Genomic DNA, 18,339 nt, shown 5'->3' on the forward strand with positions numbered 1-18,339 from the left:
ACATGTTAAAAAAAATTTCAGATGAAAAAAAGTAAAATTAAAGAAATTATATTTTTCTATTATGATTTGTCCAGCCGTGAAATCTCGAGCTGTTGACTGAGAGCGAGCGAGATAGCATAGGCGCAACCTAGGCGTAGGACCATTTATACTGAGACACTTGTAGAATCCAAACTTACTGACTCTTGTAGAGAATTTACTGTATTCGAATGTGAGAGGATTTCCAAGGATGACCAATGCGTTTTATGAGCAAAGGATAAGGATTATATAGTTAACCGACTGGGAATGAGCGAAGATGAGCCATTAAAGTGAGAATTTGAAGAAACAATAGGACGCAAGATCAATTGTACTGTAATTCAATTCTTTCGTATTATGCAAAACATTTCGAATGCTTCGCAGTAATTCTTGCGCGTTTCATTGCACAAAGCAAGAATAAATTAATTATTCTTTACGAAAGAAAAATACACAATTGATTGAAATGCAAAATTATGGGACTGTTATTTCTTTGTTAATTTTTCTTTTAATAAATAATTACTAAAACACGAACTTTTCAAGTTTACTATAAAAGATGGAACAACGAGTGTACCTACAATTTTTTCTCAATGATTTCAATTGCAGATTCCACATGACGACTGACCCCAAAACGTTGAAACTTTTACAAAACGAATACCTGCTCGTTCAGAACGTAACTTGAACCAAACCAAAGAAGAAAAAAAAAAGAAAGTTACAATTAAAGTTAAAGTTAGAAAAAGGTTCCGATAAATCCATCGGGTGACAAGTTACGGCCGGTAAGAATCGACCCCACTTAACCACCAGCTCTCCGCATTCCAGTCGCGTCCAGCGTGTAAACCGCGCTGACACGAAGGCTCCTTTGACGTAGGGCAGCCCGTGAAAATCAGAGATAAGCCTGGTAACGTGATTGTCGTAGGTCGCGGAGGCAACGGGCCGCCGTACACAAATCTTTCGAACAGATGTCGAACGCGGAAACAAGCCCGGTTCGAGTCGCACTTTCGAGCTCGTTTCCACGTCTCCCTTCCCTTCTATCAAACAGTCACAGATGAAGATCTTAGATCGTAGGCTGTAACGGTGCAAGTCTAACGTCCCATTTCCGCGACAATAATGCCGTGTCATGTGTTTAGAGATTCAGAGAGAGGGGAGAGACAGAGAGAAAGAGAGAGATATCGAGAGAGTGAGAGATGAAGAGAAAGAGAGATGGAGGAGGAGAAAGACAGATACGAAGAGAGTGAGAGACAGAGAAAGAGAGAGATATGAAGAGAGTGAGAGATAGAGCATGAGAGAGATATGAAGAGAGTGAGAGGTAGAGAAAAAGAGAGATGGAGCGAGAGAAATATGAAGAGAGAGAGAGATGGAAAGAGAGCGAGAGAAAGAGGGATATCGGGAGATGGAGAGAGCAGGATGGACAAGGCTAGTCGCACCGACCTGCATAAATAATGCACCGACCGCGTTTGTAAGTCAGCTTGTATGTTCCTCGTCTGGAGCGGCTGATAAACTCCGTGAAGCGTTAATAGAACCGCGGCGAGGCTTTCGCGAGCAAGCACATACGATCTCGATGAACGCGGACGTTTACGTAAGTGGCTTGTTCGATCGTCAACTGGGGCAACTGTGAAAACTTTTAAAGAACAGGAGTGGGAGGCTCGCCGAGGAGGAGGGTTTCGATGATGAACGGTGGTTCAAGTTTTATGCTCAAGCTCGTTCTGTGTCTTCACTGTACATATGTGTGTGTGTGTGTATACGTATTGTGCGACGATAGAGATTCGAGAAGATGGATTTTTTTTTTAGAGTAGCTAACTTGAGTGGGCTGATTGGCGAAGAGGTGTAGCGAGAATTGCTAGAGTTGTTAACATGGCTCTTACAGAGTGATCGATTTGAAAGGATATTGGCAAGAGAAGCATCTGCTTCTCGATATTTACCTATGCTCTATCGTGAAGATATTTTACAGGTAATTGAAAAAATATATTGTTCCAACTTCGTTCAGAATTGCAAATTGCAAATTATAACCTTAATACATTACTGCAATAAAAAGTGATGAGAATGATCGATTTGAAAGAATATTGGCAAGAGAAGCATCTGTTTCTGAAGAAGACACTTTATAAGTAACTGAAAAAATATATTCCAATCTATAATATACCTAACTTCGTTCAGAATTGCAAACTGAAAATTGTAAACTTAATAAATTACTGTAACAAAATAATTTCTCTTGTGTCGGACATTTAATAATTTTTCATAATAAATGACTGAAAACTGCTTGAAGGTGTATTCCAAAATTTATTTCAAACAAATCTAGAAAATATTTTTCATGATACCACGCAGTCTTCTACTGCACAACATCTCTAAAAAAATTGATTTATGCATTCTTTAAACACGACACACAGAGCTACGCTGTACAAGCTACAAAATGATCCATCTTCGTAATAAACGGAATACTAATCGTTCACGTAAGAATATTAACGGACCTCCACTTTTCCAAGAAAGTTTCAAGTTCCAAGGCGAAGTTCTACACGGTGATTAATTGATAACGTTCACTTGCTCGTGCAACGAGACAGGCCTTTCCGCGTTCGAATGTTTTTCGACGAAAAGAGACTGTAGCCGAGTGAAATAATCAGCTTCTTGTTGAAAAGTACGCTGGAAAGTTCCGTTAAAAGAGGTAATTACCTGTCTACCTCGCAGCGCGCACAACCACCAACCCTCGAGGCCAGCGGTGTTTTGTTCCAGCACAGTAAGAACATCGCCCTTTCGAAAAGCCAGCTCGTCCGGTGCCTCCGCGATGTTGTCGTACAGGGCACGCGCTTTCACACATTTTTGCTGAAACAGAAATGAAAAATTAATGCACCACTGTTCTCGTACTAAAAATTTAAAGAACAAAAGAACGCCGAATTTCGTTTCATTTCCTTATCATCGCTAATTTTATTTCACCGAGCACAGTGTCTGTATAGTTCAACGTCACTGTTTATGCTTCCTATTTATTGTGAAAATAAAAAAATGTATAATTATGTTACGAACCCACTGCCTTTCCCCCACACATTGTTATTAGATACTATTATAATATTCTTATTAACGAAGCTAATAACGTCAATACGTGACAAATCAAGACGAATGGGAAAGCACAATAATCGTCCAGTGCCACAATATTGCACGTGAGCACCCATGAAATGTGTATCGTTGCTAAAATAAGAATTAATCATTCAATTGTATCAGAAACGACCATAAAGATAACTGTGTAATTCTCGGAACAGAAGTGCAAACTAGCCACGTTTCTTTTCGCAGATTTCAAGCACGTACAAAGCGTAGCTGCTGCCTCGTCCTTCTAATCAATTGAATCCCATCAAATCCTAGCCGTTTCTACAATTGGCGCTGCTATTTCGGGAAGCAAAACGCCGTTTCAAGAGATAGGACGAACGTTTCAGACGAGGCGGAGTGTGTCCACGATGGAGGTGGCTCTCGGTTACGAGGAAACTGGGCTCTTGTTTCACTCGGCTACAAGTGAGTTCAATTAAAGTGCCTCCCGTTGGATCATGACAACGATATCCTCGCCGTTCGTTTTTCGAAACAAACAATGATGTCATCCGGCGACTTTGATGAATGTCGGCAAGGAAAACGCGGCGCCTTCGTCATCTTTTAGCCTAAATTGACGCACACGGGGCTAGCCTATCGACCTCGTTCTTGCCTCACGAACGAGAAATGTTTTCGGTAGCTTTTTGCACTTTTCGCAAGTTTCGTTATTGTCCGTGGGATATTTTGTGTTACTTGGTTTTTTTAGGAGGAAGAGTGACGACGATTCTGTGAAATAAGAACCAAGAGGTTTGCGCAATTTTGGACTCACTTTTATTCGCGGAGAAATTGTGCGAATTCTATGACAGAATAATTTTTTAAAAAATTTTATGGTGTAATAGAGAATCATTGCAGATAGAAGTTTTCGAATGAAAATTTCGTTATTCGTATTTTTTGTGATTCGTATCTTCGTTTTTGATGTGTGAGAAAAACAAGGAGCAGGTTTAAAAGACTTCCCTTCTATTTCGGAATTATACTATAATACTTGCAAATGTAGTTTTATTTTTTATTCATTCTTTTGCACAATCTTGAGAAAAGGCAACTGATAATATTTAATTGCGATGTAAAATAATTATTCTTGTACATTCATAGATAACGGATTACAACCATATGTAAGCAAATGGTTTCAAGTTTAACAGAAATTAGAACTGTTGCAAATAAATTCTACATTTCAAATCAACGAACCTTGATTTACTTAAAGTTCCACAATATGTACTACGAATAAAGAGATAAAAGTTGTATTGCGACGAAAGAGGAAAGTATCGAATACCCCACGAGTAATCGTTATCGCGAAAAATTGCACAGTTCGCCGTTATTACGACTGAACGGAGAATTCACATAAACTGCTAATTACGCGGCACAACTGTTGCAATGTTAAATTCAGTTTCTAAGTGATTAATCGGATAATCGATAATTCGATACGTAGGAAAACAACGAGCGTCGAGTCCTTGAATATTTAATAATCACATTATCCACGACTACCTGTGACAATTGCTTTTTAAAAGGCAATCGAACAAGGGAAGCTGAATAAAAGTTTGCTGCAACGATGAAACTTCCCCTTCAACTGAATTAACAGAGATGCCACTGAAACGATTTTAGAGCTTAACTCGCAATTACCTCGAGACACTCTCGATTTAACTTCAAAAAGCAAAGCCATGAAACTTTCATTCTTCGAATAATTGAATTTCATCGCGACACGAAACCGCATGAATATTGCATCCGGTTCACGCTTTTATGAGAAATTAAACGTATGAAAAGTTAACAGGTTTTGTTACTAGAAGTGTTTTCGGCAAATTTGAGAAAATAATAAAGTCGCCGGATTAAAGGCAATAAGTGACGAATTTTCAAAAATTTTACATTCACACTTTTACGAGAAATTAAACGTAGCAGACTTTTTTCTACAGTCTCTCGTTCAAATTTAACACACTTGTGATACTACAAAATTTCAATAGAATTTGCACAAATAAAATCGCCCAATTAACGAAAATAAATATTGAATTTTAATTTTTAAAACTTATCATACAAACAAGTATCGATCCCCCTTTTTCCTTTTTTGCAAATGTGTTACCTGCAAACGATTCAATTATAAAAATGTTCCTACGAAATAGCAATGCAATCAGTCGTCGGTAATTTATTTGCACTGCAAGATGCTTCCTTTTATCATCAGCGACTGAAATAAATGAAAGCCCATTAATAATTGTCCATTCTTAATTACCGCAAGCCTACCCTTACAAGGACGCCGATAATTGGCTCACAGTTTCGTCACTGCAATTAATCACGAATTAACGACGACATTTCCGCAACGTAGATCATGCGGGCCACGAAGACGATCGAAAGTGCAGCCAGAGGTTTTAATCAAGAAGTAATTAGCACATGCCGCTACGTGAGCAACTGCTGTGGCTAACTGATCAAACGTGATTGGAAATTAATCTCGAATTAGCCAAATTAATTTTCTTTCTAATTCGCCTTTAAATAACTCACGATTCTTCGTTTTGCTATTCCGTTGCGAGACATCGTGATTGCCGTTTAATTAACTTAACGTTTGTTGCAGCAAAAATTGAATAAAATGGGTTGTCTGTGATTTATTCAAGCATTCGATGGCTTTCACGAAATTGTTCCATTGCTTCTCTAAATTATACTTAAAATAGGTGTATCAGTGTCGTAGAATAGATTTTTCAAATTTGTCACACGTGAACCTTAATTATGTCATAAGGCAACAGGTTACAAATCTATATCTATAGATATTAATTTCTTCAGGTCAATTACAAAAACATAATTTTTGATATTTTTTACCATCAACTGGAGAATGTTTATTCTTTAATGTTGTTCCTCACTTTCTGCAAATATCTTTTATCTTCGCTGGTATAAAATGGAAACACTTCTCGAAATTCAAAATTTTTGAAAAATCTACCAAAGTTATACAAGAACATCTTCTGTTCGTTACAACGAAATTAATTTCGCACTTTCATCCCAACAACTTCAATCCATCTCGCTCATATCCTCTTCAATCTACGCTACAATAACACTCAAAGCAACAAGTGATGGACGATATTAAAACGACAAACGGCTCCCCTCTTCAACATCTATCCGAAAAATTGGTCGCGATACATATCGAGTACCTGTGCCTGCAACCGATACCCCAGCGGAATATTTCAAGTTCACTCCATCAAGCACGCGATCCATACATCGATCCTATTTTGAGAAGGACGCAGCCGCGGTGAACCCGATGTAAGACGTCGAAGAATGCAGTTTAGCCCCATAAAAGGATGGGGCATACGAACGTCAGGCCAGTCTGGCAGGTACACGCAGGTACTCACGACCTTTCGAACTGACAGCACTCAACGGTTCAAGCGATTTCGAACAGGTCATCGTGCGGAGACCGCGTGTGCCCGCGATACGAATAATTACACGCGACGAACCACCGCAATTAGGCGTTCCGAACGACCCACATAATGGCACCGGGGCTCTCGAAACTGCACCGGAACGGATGAAATCCAGCTAATTAATGTCATATTCGCGTGCGTTTAATAAGCAGTCAAATATGCGAATTGCAAAGTAACCATACACGTAAGTGAGTGTAATTGTGTCGCGAAATTAACCTGTTTGTTGGTACATTTTTGAGTCGGTCGTCTCTTGGCTGGAGGTTGTTTCGTGTGTGTTCGGTCGAGCGGGAATCACCGGTGATTGCCGAAAGTAACATTTCCACTAAGTGAACAGGAATATTCTTTATAATTAAGAGGATCGAAAAGAATTTAGCGTGATCGTTGTTTTTCTGTTATTGGATATTTTAATGCAAGCTCTTCTTAAGGTTAGAGTGTTACAAGGGAAAATCCGGAAGCGACTATCACCGATTTTGACGAAACTTTGGTATAGGTATAATAGTTCTCAAAAAAAAATATTCGACACGAATTTTTTTCTTTCGTTAATCTTAAAGTTAAAGTTTCACAAGGGAAAATCCCAAAGTGACAATCACCGATTCTGACGAAACTTTGGTATATGATAGTTCTCAAGAAAAAAGTATTCGACGCATATTTTTTTATATTGGTAGTCTTAAAGTTCAAGTCTTATAAGGGAAAATCTCGAAGGGACAATCACCGATTCTGACGAAACTTTGGTATATGATAATTCTCGAGAAAAAATAGTGCACGCATATTTTTTTAAATTGGCAATCGTCCACAGTTAAGGGATGAAGTAGTTAATCTAATATCTTGAAAACTATTAGAGACAGCGATGGAGTAAACTGAGGAATCTTCTATGTTTTTAAAAATTTGAAAAATAATAAATAATTTTGACCAAATATGTCTATTACCCTCATTTTTCAGAGTTATTTTCATCCCTTCAATTTAAACGATTCAATGTGCAACGTGGAAAGGCAATTTCATACGATTTAGCTCATCTTCACCGATTAAAAGAACAATCGTTATTGTCCTGAATTTACAGCATCTCTCGTCGTTCTAAGCGGAAATACAAGACGATGTAGTTGTTAATGTTTCTCGATTGTTCGAACGGTAGCGTGAAATTAGTGGTTTCGCGTAATCTCATTTGAGATCATTGTGGCGTAACGCATAGCTATTACGGAACATTCTTTACGATGGATCCACGTTGGGGTTTGTTCGAAAGTAGGACTCTAATATGATCGAGACAAGTGTAATTGGCGTAATTTAAGGTGCACGCTTAAAGAGTTTTTCTTCGTTGTTGCATGGGGTCAGTTGGTAAGGCAGTGTTTTCAACGAGGTCTTTGGTGGCTGTTACGCTTTCGTTAATTAAAAACGACACATTGTTCTGGTGCCCTTTTTGGTAGCTCGTTGACACCGTTCTGTGATATGACAATCGTGAAGAAAGCATAAAAAAAAGAAGAAAGAAAAACAGTCTCAACAGGGGCAAAGTGTTCGCTGTTAAAGTATGCAACATTGTTGACCTAGTCAAAAAGTCTGATTAATTAACACAAACATGCACTGTCTATTTTCAAACTTCACAAAGATCAAGGAATTCGTAATCGAGTTACTTACCAAGATCAAGAAACCTTCTAAGTAATAATTCTTAACGACTAATTATAGAACGACAATCTAATTTTGCAAATTTAACTAATTCTTTCATTCAAATCTGTATTAACTCAATAAACAGAGGTAAGAAAGAAAGAAAGAATTAAAGGAAGCTCCTTTCTAAGGTAATCGCTAAAATCCCACATTTCCCACTTCTAATTAAAAAAAAAAAAATTATAGAATGACAATCTAATTTTGTAAATTTAACTAATTCTTTCATTCAAATCTGTATTAACTCAATTAACAGAGGTAAGAAAGAAAGTAAGAATTAAAGGAAGCTCCTCCTAAGGTAATCGCTAAAATCCCACATTTCCCACTTCTAATTAAAAAAAAAAAAATTATAGAATGACAATCTAATTTTGTAAATTTAACTAATTCTTTCATTCAAATCTGTATTAACTCAATAAACAGAGGTAAGAAAGAAAGAAAGTAAGAATTAAAGGAAGCTCCTTCTAAGGTAATCGCTAAAATCCCACATTTCCCACTTCTAATTAAAAAAAAAAATTGCAGAGGCGAGAAACATTAATCAGAGATCACAGAATTATCAAAGTTCCAGCGAAATGGCAAACGAAAATCGTTCGAATTCGTTCCATCGCGGAGCAGGAGAATCACAAGCAGAAAATGCAAACGAATCAGTTTCGAGATACACATGCTCCACATGCGTGGCGACCAATGACGAACGGAAGTTGGTCAGTTCCATTAACAACGCGTGTTCCGGCTCCGCTGGAGCATTAATCCGAAATAATTCCGGCGAATCGTGTCGATCGGTCGGTGTAATTCGATTAAAATCCGCCCCACACAGAGCGGACCCCTATGCGGCATCATTGTGTCTTCATAATGCAGCCTTTGTTACAGGGAGCCTGCCTGCATACCTGTGCAAGCCGCGGATGCACCTGCACAAACATTTTCATGCGAGTTCGTGGCCCTCGTGTTTCAAATGCACGCTCATCTACGATCTATATGTACACTACCGGCCAAAAGTTTGGAATCACCGAGCATTGCAATTTACATAAAAATTTACAGAAAAAAGTCGAGCGACTTTGAGAATTTTTGATCGTTCGAATCAACTGATATGAGATAAATTGACAAATGTAGAATTGAGATAAACTTGAAATCTCTAAAAAAATTCGCACCAGATTTAATATCGATGAAAAGTGGGAGGTGATTCCAAACTTTCGGCCGGCAGTGTATGTATGTACAGGGTGTATGGGAAATCGTGGTACACCGAAATGAAAGTTTCTTTTTCTTATACGAAACACAATTTTCATTCGAAAAGAATCAATTTAGAAATATTGCTACAGAGACGCGCGACTATGGCTGTTTTATTTTATTTGGTTTTATTCGCAGTGATATTGGAAACGACTTCCTGTTAATTCGGAAACTTGAAAAAAAAGGGAAACAAATTGAAGCCCCTTCGTGATTGTTTGGAACATCTGTGCGGGAAATATAGAGGGAATTTTAACGATATTTGTGAGGTAATAGAAATATTTGGAAATGTCCACTGTGCAGTTGCTGGTTCGAGGTATTTAACTACCAACAGTGATTTTGAACAAATTTTATTTTATATCCCTTTCAGAAGTATTAGGACGCTTACTGAAGCAAATTTAAACAGTCACTGCAAAATTATTAAGATCCTGAGAAAAACGATTCACTCTGAAATCTCGCAGTCGTAAAAATCATATTTTAATAGCGTGTCGTTGATTGTGTCACGCCAAACATCGACACAAAATTCAGTTTGTCGTTGAACTTGCCTCGACAACCGCTTTCGTATAATATAAAAGCAACTATAGTTACCATTTAAAAAAAAGATCATAGTATCTTTATTACTAAAAAACAATTGCAAATTTGAAAAATCTATTCAAGCCATCCTATTGTGCTCAAAAAAATAACGAAACAAAGTCCTCTTCCATTTTTCTCCCAAATCTACCATCCACGAGAAAAACACTACGACAAAAATCTACCACTTACGAGAAAAACACCCTGTACATTTTTCCCGATACACGACACTAACTTTACCCAAGAAATGTCATCTAAATCATCTAATACCTTCTGCACGAGCATAATAGGTATCCTAATACCTATGAAAGGCATTGTGCATTCACCTTTTTTTTTTTTTACTTCCACCACTACTTCAGACACACCCCGTATATACACAGAATTGTATATGCACGTGATGCTGCATCGATGCTTGTATTATTACTACATCGTTGTACGTCGCTGCGTGTTATTCCAAACACGAGACCATCTTCCCTAACATTCCCATCAGAGAGGCCACGAGTGCACGTTGAGCATTGTGCTATGCTTGCCGGACGATCTGAATGCGCGGGACAAAATTATTTGCCGCTCTACGCGGGTGGTATCGAGAGAAACGGCTTAAACCCTTCTAAGGGCGGTGCGAGCAAACAGCGGTCGAAAGTCACGGTATTTCGAATTTTCTGTAGTTCCAGGTCTGACGGTTACGAGGGGATTATTGAAGAGGATTGTTCTCTTTGGATCTACTTAGCTAATTCTGCTTGATAAAGGAAATAACGATGGCACAGTTCAAGTCTAGGAAGTGAAACGAAACTTTGTGCAGGAGGAGATAAAACGAAGATACGTATTATGATTCTTCGCGGTAATAAAGAGTGATTTTTCATAGTTTCAGTAGAACTTTAATCGTGATAAATTGAGTAACGTAACGAAGTACGTTTTATTAACAATTTGCAATTATTTCGTTAGGGTTTTCTTTAGTGATCATCTTTGCAATCTCGAGGTATGTTTGAACGGGGCGGGAAAATCGGGGAATTTAATTAAACGCCGAACCGAGAGCGGTAAATGGATAGGAAATGGAAGCGAAGGCGGTGTATTTTCTAGTTTGAGAACACAGTGTCTGTTGGGTTGCTTTCGTTGATCTTCAGAAATTTCATAGAAAAAGTCTGCGAATGCGTCGATTATTTTAACCCCTTCGTTGCGGCAACTTTTAGTACACAACGCGCGCGGTAAATTCAAATGTTCCACAAAAGCCGCAAAATTTTCTTTTCTGTCCGTATCGTTTTAAAATTTGTTTCGCCGAGTTAACGTGAAAAAACTGCAGAGAATAAAATTAAGGCTTAAATTAATCTGAAAGTGCGCCAAAATGCTCCGATAATACAATGCGAACAAATTTTTAAAGGGCAATAGCAGTGAAAGGGTTAAGAGCGTAAATACTAAAAGAAAGAATGAATTTATGCTTGGAATTAAATATTGAGAAGCGTGTTGTTTCAACGTCGACATTTTCAAACTGCAAAACAGTGTGAAAAAAAGAGGCGCTTGAAAAGTAGAAACATTTGGTTGCTCGTTTGATAAATGCTCAAGATAGTAACCTTGCGTGTTAATGATACCGCGACAAGTTCTTATCAAAAGAGCCAACATCGGTGATTTATTGCAACGGTAGAAAATAGAAGAGTCTAGGAAATCGTGCACGAGATATAAACGTTTCTTCCAAACCGCTGCGCTTTATTAACGTGACGTAGGGTTGAGAGCGAGCAATCCGAACACACAATTAAACCTTTATACCCTGTATCGCTCTACATTTACATTTCAGCTCTTCGTGCTTCGTGTTACTCGTCGTTCAGCGATTCTTCAACACTGACTCACTGTTCAATGACACCAACACCTCATATCTCGTGCTTTATTTTAACACTTCTCATTTGCATCTAATGTACGAGCTTCTTCACAATTAAACTGAGAATTTAAAGATTGACGTTAAATGATTCAGAGAGTTTCACTCTAAGAAAAATTTTTTTATGGAAGAAATGGCAAAACGTGAAAGAAAGTTTGGATGCCATAGTCATTTTAAGATCACATTTCACTTAAAAAAAAATTTCTCTTTCGTCTCATTCACCCTAATTAAACCGTTTAAATTAGGCATACAAATTTTCTCCTGCCATCATAGCTACATAGAGAAGATAATTAGTGGCCCATCCTGTGTATTGAAGTTTTCAACCCTATTAAAGAATATCCAATCTCTCCTAAAAATAAAAGAAATTTCAAATAATCCTATCAAACCTTCTATCTTAGCAGCCAAAAATTTCATTTTCTAAATTTTCCTTCAAGAACAAAATTCTCACCAATTCTTCCAATCGCTACACAGAGAAGATAATTAATGTGGTCTACCCTGTATACTAAAGTTTTCAAACTTCATTAAAGAATATCCAATCTCTCCCAAAAACAAGACAAATTTCAAACAGCCCTATCAAATCTCCTATCTCACTAGCCAAAAATTTCATTTTCCCAATTTCTCTTCGCAACCCAAATTCCCACCAATTCTTCCAATCCATCTTCCCACAACAGCCACACACCGCACGTTCCACAAAAACCCCGCCGCAATGTTATACAGGGATCGTCTTGCTCATTATCTTTCAGTATTAAATTCATCGTTAAAACAGATCCCAGCGGTAATGAACCAGCGAGATGGTACGTACCTAACAGCCGACCTACCAACGCACCTGACCAAGGTGACGCGAAACGTTCCAGCACCGGTGGAATTTAATATCCGCCAGGAGAGGCAGGCACCCACTGAAATTCCAGCCTGATGAAAGGTACCATATTTTCGAATCGATCTACATTCCGATCGCTCGCTCTCTGAACAAATATTTATGGGAGCAGGATATACGCGGCGATACGCGTTTTACCTGTCCAAGGTGTTTCGGTGGCTGTTGAGAATCGACACCGGCCTAAGTATTTATACCGTATCTCGAATCTAAAGCGTGGGTTTCGATCCTAAGCTAATATTTTGACACGGGACACCGCCGGTCTTTTCTACGAGTTCTCTAGGATTCAGTCGTCTCACGGTTTACGGCGTTAGACTGGTTATATTTTCAATCGCTCGTAAAACTGAACAGGCTTCTCGAGAGGCTATATCGTAATAATCGTGAACGTTTTTGTCACAATTCGCCAAAGAAGCAGTTTCGTCGTGTTGATAGGTATTCTTGACTTTCCGCGGTGTATTTCATCGGTCGTAAGTATTTATTCAGACGGTTTTCAAACGTTTCTGTTGTACGTGTCGCTGGTTTGCACGGTGGATTTCTTTTTTGTCCCGTTTTTCAGTTAGTTTCTTGTGGAAAAATAAATCCTAGGATTTTACGAGGTACGTGAACTATAAATACGGAGGCGGAAACACCGGGTGAAACTAGACCAAACAACCGTACACATCTTGGTTATTCGTTCGACCAGCTTTATATGGTAAATCACGGGAAGCTTTGCTTTCGCCTCTCATTCGCATTTATGGATCGTGCTGCGTCTTCATTCGCGAGGACGGAGAGATTCGAGGGTCTTTTCTGTGTGAGAAAATGCGGGGAAACGGATTTTCAGTCGTGACACCATGCGATTAGAAATTTTACGCTGCTGGCTTCCTGTTGGCGTGACTTTGTGGACGGAGATATGGTCCGTTAGGCGAATGGAGGAACTGAATAACACTGTCTACTTCGTGAAAATTGTCGCAGACACACTTTCATTAGCTTCGTGTTAAAATTAAAGAATAAAAGAAACGAAATATGTAATTTAATTTGTTTCGTTGGTAGATTATTTTTTTTTAATAATTCGCGAGTTTTATCTTATACTTAATTACCACTCAATTGACAATTTAAATGTACCTCGTCAAAAAAGTCTGAAAAAACAAGAAAGTGAGAATGTAGAAAAAGTAAAATATTTCAATAAATTAAACTGAAGGAAGAAAAAACATTTCAAAAGATGAACTTCTCGAAACACCTGAAAAGATAAAGTTTCCAACAATTTTCAATTTCCTCAGCTAAATTTTTCACAATTACCACAACTACCAAAACACCCTGTCCAACAAGTCCTCATGCTCGCACTAAAAACTACCGAGCTAATTATTTCACCGAATTAGCAAAAGAAAAATGTCACCGCCCATAAAAATTTACACATTTCTCTGGTTGGACTATCAGCTAGTCGAAGCAAATTTAAATTTTCAAAGTTATTTTTGCATAGTTTATTTATTATATATATAAGGATATTGAAAAACAGAATATTTTGAAACTGATACATTTTGTTTAATACATACTAGTTATAGTGCATAAAAATAAAACGTTTTAATTTTTGTAATTTTCCAAAGTATGATACTTGACAAAACAAAGATCATGCCGCCATAGCGGCGACACCGATTTCTAGAACAAAATTGAAATGCCGCCACTATGGCGGCACCGATCGCAAAGGGTTAAAGCTCACAAAAAAGTAAAAAAAGAACAAGGTAAAGAGGGTGAAAATAAAACGAAACCCACAGGTGTTGAACAAACGTTAACACCGAAACAGAGGAGCAACGGACGAGCAGTAGCGAGCTAATTATTTCACACGGTCGAGACGAAAAGCGCATCGTCGGCACTGTAGTTCTCGAGAGTCGCACGCGCGGCTCGCTCGCGATAAGGCGGTTCGCACGAGAGCGACGCGCGATAAGCGCGCGGATTACACGGTGGATATTGCGCGACGAATATTTTACCCGCTGCTTCCCGCTCGATTTCGTATGCAAAACGCTCCTTTGCCCCCCTGCTGCTCGCGCCTTGTTCGCTCGAACAGCTCGGCGGCCTGAGTCAGTTTTCGAAGCGTTGTTTGATCGAGAGGGCACACGTGCCGTTTTCAGGGGGCTGCACAATGCTCGGTGTCGAGCGAGGAGCTCGTTGAACGGGCACCGGGGTCGTGGAACACGCGTTATTTCGCCATCCCCTTTCACATAATAGGCACAATTTCCCATGTACAAAGTACACGTGCGCCGCTGCGTAAGGGTTGTAGGAGATTCGATTACGAGGAGCTTGAATAAATTTCAGGGATGTAAATATTGACACGCGTTTCCGAACAGGCCCTATGCTGTGTTTCTCCAGGATGAGTGAGACGTTATTGGCGGTGAGAAAATTTCGGTGGATCGAGAGGAATGTAGCGATCTGTGATGGGACTTTAATGTTGCTTTTGTTGTAGGGTTTTGAGTAGAGTAATTTTGGAAGTTTTGAATAGTTTCTCTATTGAAGGTTTTTAGGTTTGTTTTAGGTATTGTGTATTTTTATCGATCTCAGTGATGATGTATAATAATTGAGAATTACAGGATTGCAGGACCTTCGAGATATTATCAAATTTGTAAAATCATATTAAACTATCTATAATAATATAAACATTTCGGAAAATGGTAGAATCTCTAGAGTTTTGGGGTTTATCCTAAGTTTCATTAATAATACTGTATAGTTTGAAATTTGGAAGAAAGAAAACTTTACATTTCATAATATTCAACCATTGTAAAAATTTGTATAAAACAAATTTTTCTTTGCTAATTAGTAAGCCTTTGAAATATTACAATAAATAACATTTGATAACTAAACAATTGCTTTTTTTTTCACCAATTTTCAGCTTTCTCGGTCTTCAATTTACTACCAATCTTCCCACCATAAAACATTTCCACACTCGATCTACGAAATTCCTAAAGAACCAACTCAAATTTCCCTCGCCTACAGTCATCTTCCAGTTCCCATAAACGCAACCCCAACTTAAATCTCACCGACCAACCCCGAATCGCGTAATTAAAAATTCCGATTTTTGCGACAACCTCATCGAACACGCGGTATCAATACGGAAAGAAGGTACACAAGGGCCAATCTCCGATGCAACCGAGGGATCTTCAAACGGCGAGGCAATCTGTGCGAGGGTTGCACGCGTTTTCGCGGCAGCGAAGCGTGTGAAGTCGTAAAAAAATGTTCGTTTTTGATCTCCTTTTCGGTTCGCACACTCGTCGATAAAGGTCGTCTGAAGTCGAACTAGAAGGGAGAGACGCGTGAAGCATATGCCGCGTTACGTATCGTGCAACCACAAAAGCCACGCAGTCGGCTCGACGATAAGTAGCTTCATATTGATACAGGTTCGTCGAGGCGTGTTTAACTAAGGGAGGGTTAAAATCGCTTTGCGACACGTGCCTATTCACGGGGGCAAAGTATCGTCGTCGTTGCGCGAAGCACTCTTCATCTTCGTCTTTACCAAGTCTCCGCCACTTTCGTTGTCATCGTGCGTCGTCTGAGCGATCAGTCCTCCCCGTAATTAACGCCCTCGCCCACCCCCTCCGCGCGACCAACCTCTAATTACGCTCTTGCTCGACGAGAGAGAGCTCTCTCGGATAGAAGTCTGATTAGAAATTGAGCCTCGAGAGCTTTTCCTCCCCCACCTTTGATAGACGCCCGCCAGGCCACTTTCCGAGCTTCGCACAGTGAAAACTTTTAGGCGGTTATTTGCAATGCTCACTTTGTCCCTTCGCTCTAGGGAAATGATAGTCAGCTCGGAGGTAATTAACGAGGAGATTAATGGTAATTTTTTTGCTGGCTCCTTTTGACGTTTCCAATATCAAGAAATTAATTATGTACCGAAGTAGTTTTAATCTACACTTTCTATAGCTTCATCTTCTTTATTTAGTTTCTCAGGGTTTTTTTCTGGGGTTTGATTAACATTTATGTTTTAGGGACATTCTGTTATTCGAGGTGGATTTTGAAATATTTAACAGATTTTACGGGTGCTTGTAATTAATTCTCGATAATGGAGAGTACTTTTCAGATGTACTTTTAAATATTGGGTGTGTTATTCGATGCTTGCACGATGCATTTGGAGTGAAATGAGAATGAATACCTTGCAGTCAGATTAAATACTTTACACTTCCTATCTTTTCAACTTCAAATTATTCTCCTCTTTATCTCTTTTCCCAATTTCGATTGACCCTTCGATTGAACCCAAGTCTCGTTCATACTAAAATTAAGTGGATTAACAGAAGAAATTAAAATAAACAATTTCGAATTTTCCTTTCAAAAGAAAGTCTCCGATTCTCGAAAGTTTCACTGCAAAAGTGAGAAGTGAAAAAACTGCTCGGAGCGTAAAGGGTTAATACTCACGTTCTCACGAAACTCTGCTACTCTCGACAGGTTTTCCAATATGTCACGTGCCTTATGCATGAAAAGATAGACACTTGTAATTAATTCTTGCTAAACGTACAAACCAATTTCCGCGAGACCCTAACAACCAGTTTCACTTTGAAAGTAAACAAAATACATATAGTAAATTACCAGCAAAAAACTGGAAACTCTATTGAACATTAAATATCTTCCTACCAAAAAGTATAAAATACTTCCAAATTGGAGTGTAGCATACCAATGTCTCCAACAAAATTATACCACATTTAAAAAAAACACCTTCAGACTTGCGAGAACATTACCATATCACTCTCCAAAAACACAAGACACCCAAAGTCATCTATAAACCTGACCAAGTCACGAACCAAACGGTCAGAGATCAAACACACGTGAGGACATAAAGAGACGAAATCCGCGTGTCCAATGAAGCATGCAAACACACGTTACTATGTCACTCGGGCTCGGTGTACTTTCTAGCAACTCATCCTACACACTTTAAACACGCGTGCTGAGAACGCGTGGCGTGTGTTACTATGTCACTGTTACTTTTGCGTGCACGGTGCAACGGGCGTCGATACAGGTTCAGTTCATAAATTTTCTTCTTCATTTCCACATCCGTCTTCGGGCCGCGCGAGTCCCGTTACAAACGATAGGTTTCAAGTGGAGACTCTCGCAGAAGAGTGTATACACGAGTGTCTGGCAAGTCGGTAATCCAATTACAAGCAGGCTCGTATAAGCTGCTTCACTCTGCCGGCCTGAGAAGCGTGCAAGTGTTGTCTGCACGTATAAACGTCCGGGGTTAACGTATCGATGTGAACGAGAGAGAGAGAGAGAGAGAGGGGGTGGGGGAGAGAGGACCGCGAATAATAGGATCGAACTAATCACTTGTAAAGTCTCTGGAAGAGGATTTTCCACGCGTGCCGATTTTTTTTTTCCACGACTGACCCGCTGCAAATCCGTTATGGAGTGAAAAGCAATCGGACGCGTCAGCGACGAGCACGCTCGATTAATTACACACCGTGGAATGTGTCGGCGAGTTCTGTGACTTTCTGCGTGGGAAATTGATTGAGAAAGTTTTGAGGAAGATTGTTTAGCTAATTTGCAGTATATTGACTGGATTGTTGTGGTATAGGTGAAATTTGTACTTCTACTCATTTTACTGAGATTGTTTCAATTTAAAAATGTGACTTTGAGCCTGAGAAATGGATTGAGAAAGTTTTGAGGATCAATTGAGGATTCGTATTTTTATTCATTTCACTTCAATCTTTGTAATTTTTCATTTTTTTTCTATTTTGAGAAATTGCTAAATATTATTGTTTTATTAG

The 18,339-nt window shown here is 38.9% G+C and overlaps 1 protein-coding gene across 1 annotated transcript in view; it reads right to left on the reverse strand.

The window, feature by feature from the left end:
- Nucleotides 1-18,339, reverse strand: part of LOC108573146 (breast cancer anti-estrogen resistance protein 1) — a 154,602-nt gene that overhangs the window by 67,214 nt on the left and 69,049 nt on the right. Inside the window, exon 2 of the mRNA XM_017935530.1 lies at nt 2,671-2,820. Coding sequence (XP_017791019.1) covers nt 2,671-2,820 — 150 coding nt within the window. The remainder of the gene's footprint in view (nt 1-2,670; nt 2,821-18,339) is intronic.

This window comes from Habropoda laboriosa, unplaced genomic scaffold (genome assembly GCF_001263275.1).
Source record: "Habropoda laboriosa isolate 0110345459 unplaced genomic scaffold, ASM126327v1 scaffold124, whole genome shotgun sequence".
Lineage (NCBI taxonomy): Eukaryota > Metazoa > Arthropoda > Insecta > Hymenoptera > Apidae > Habropoda > Habropoda laboriosa.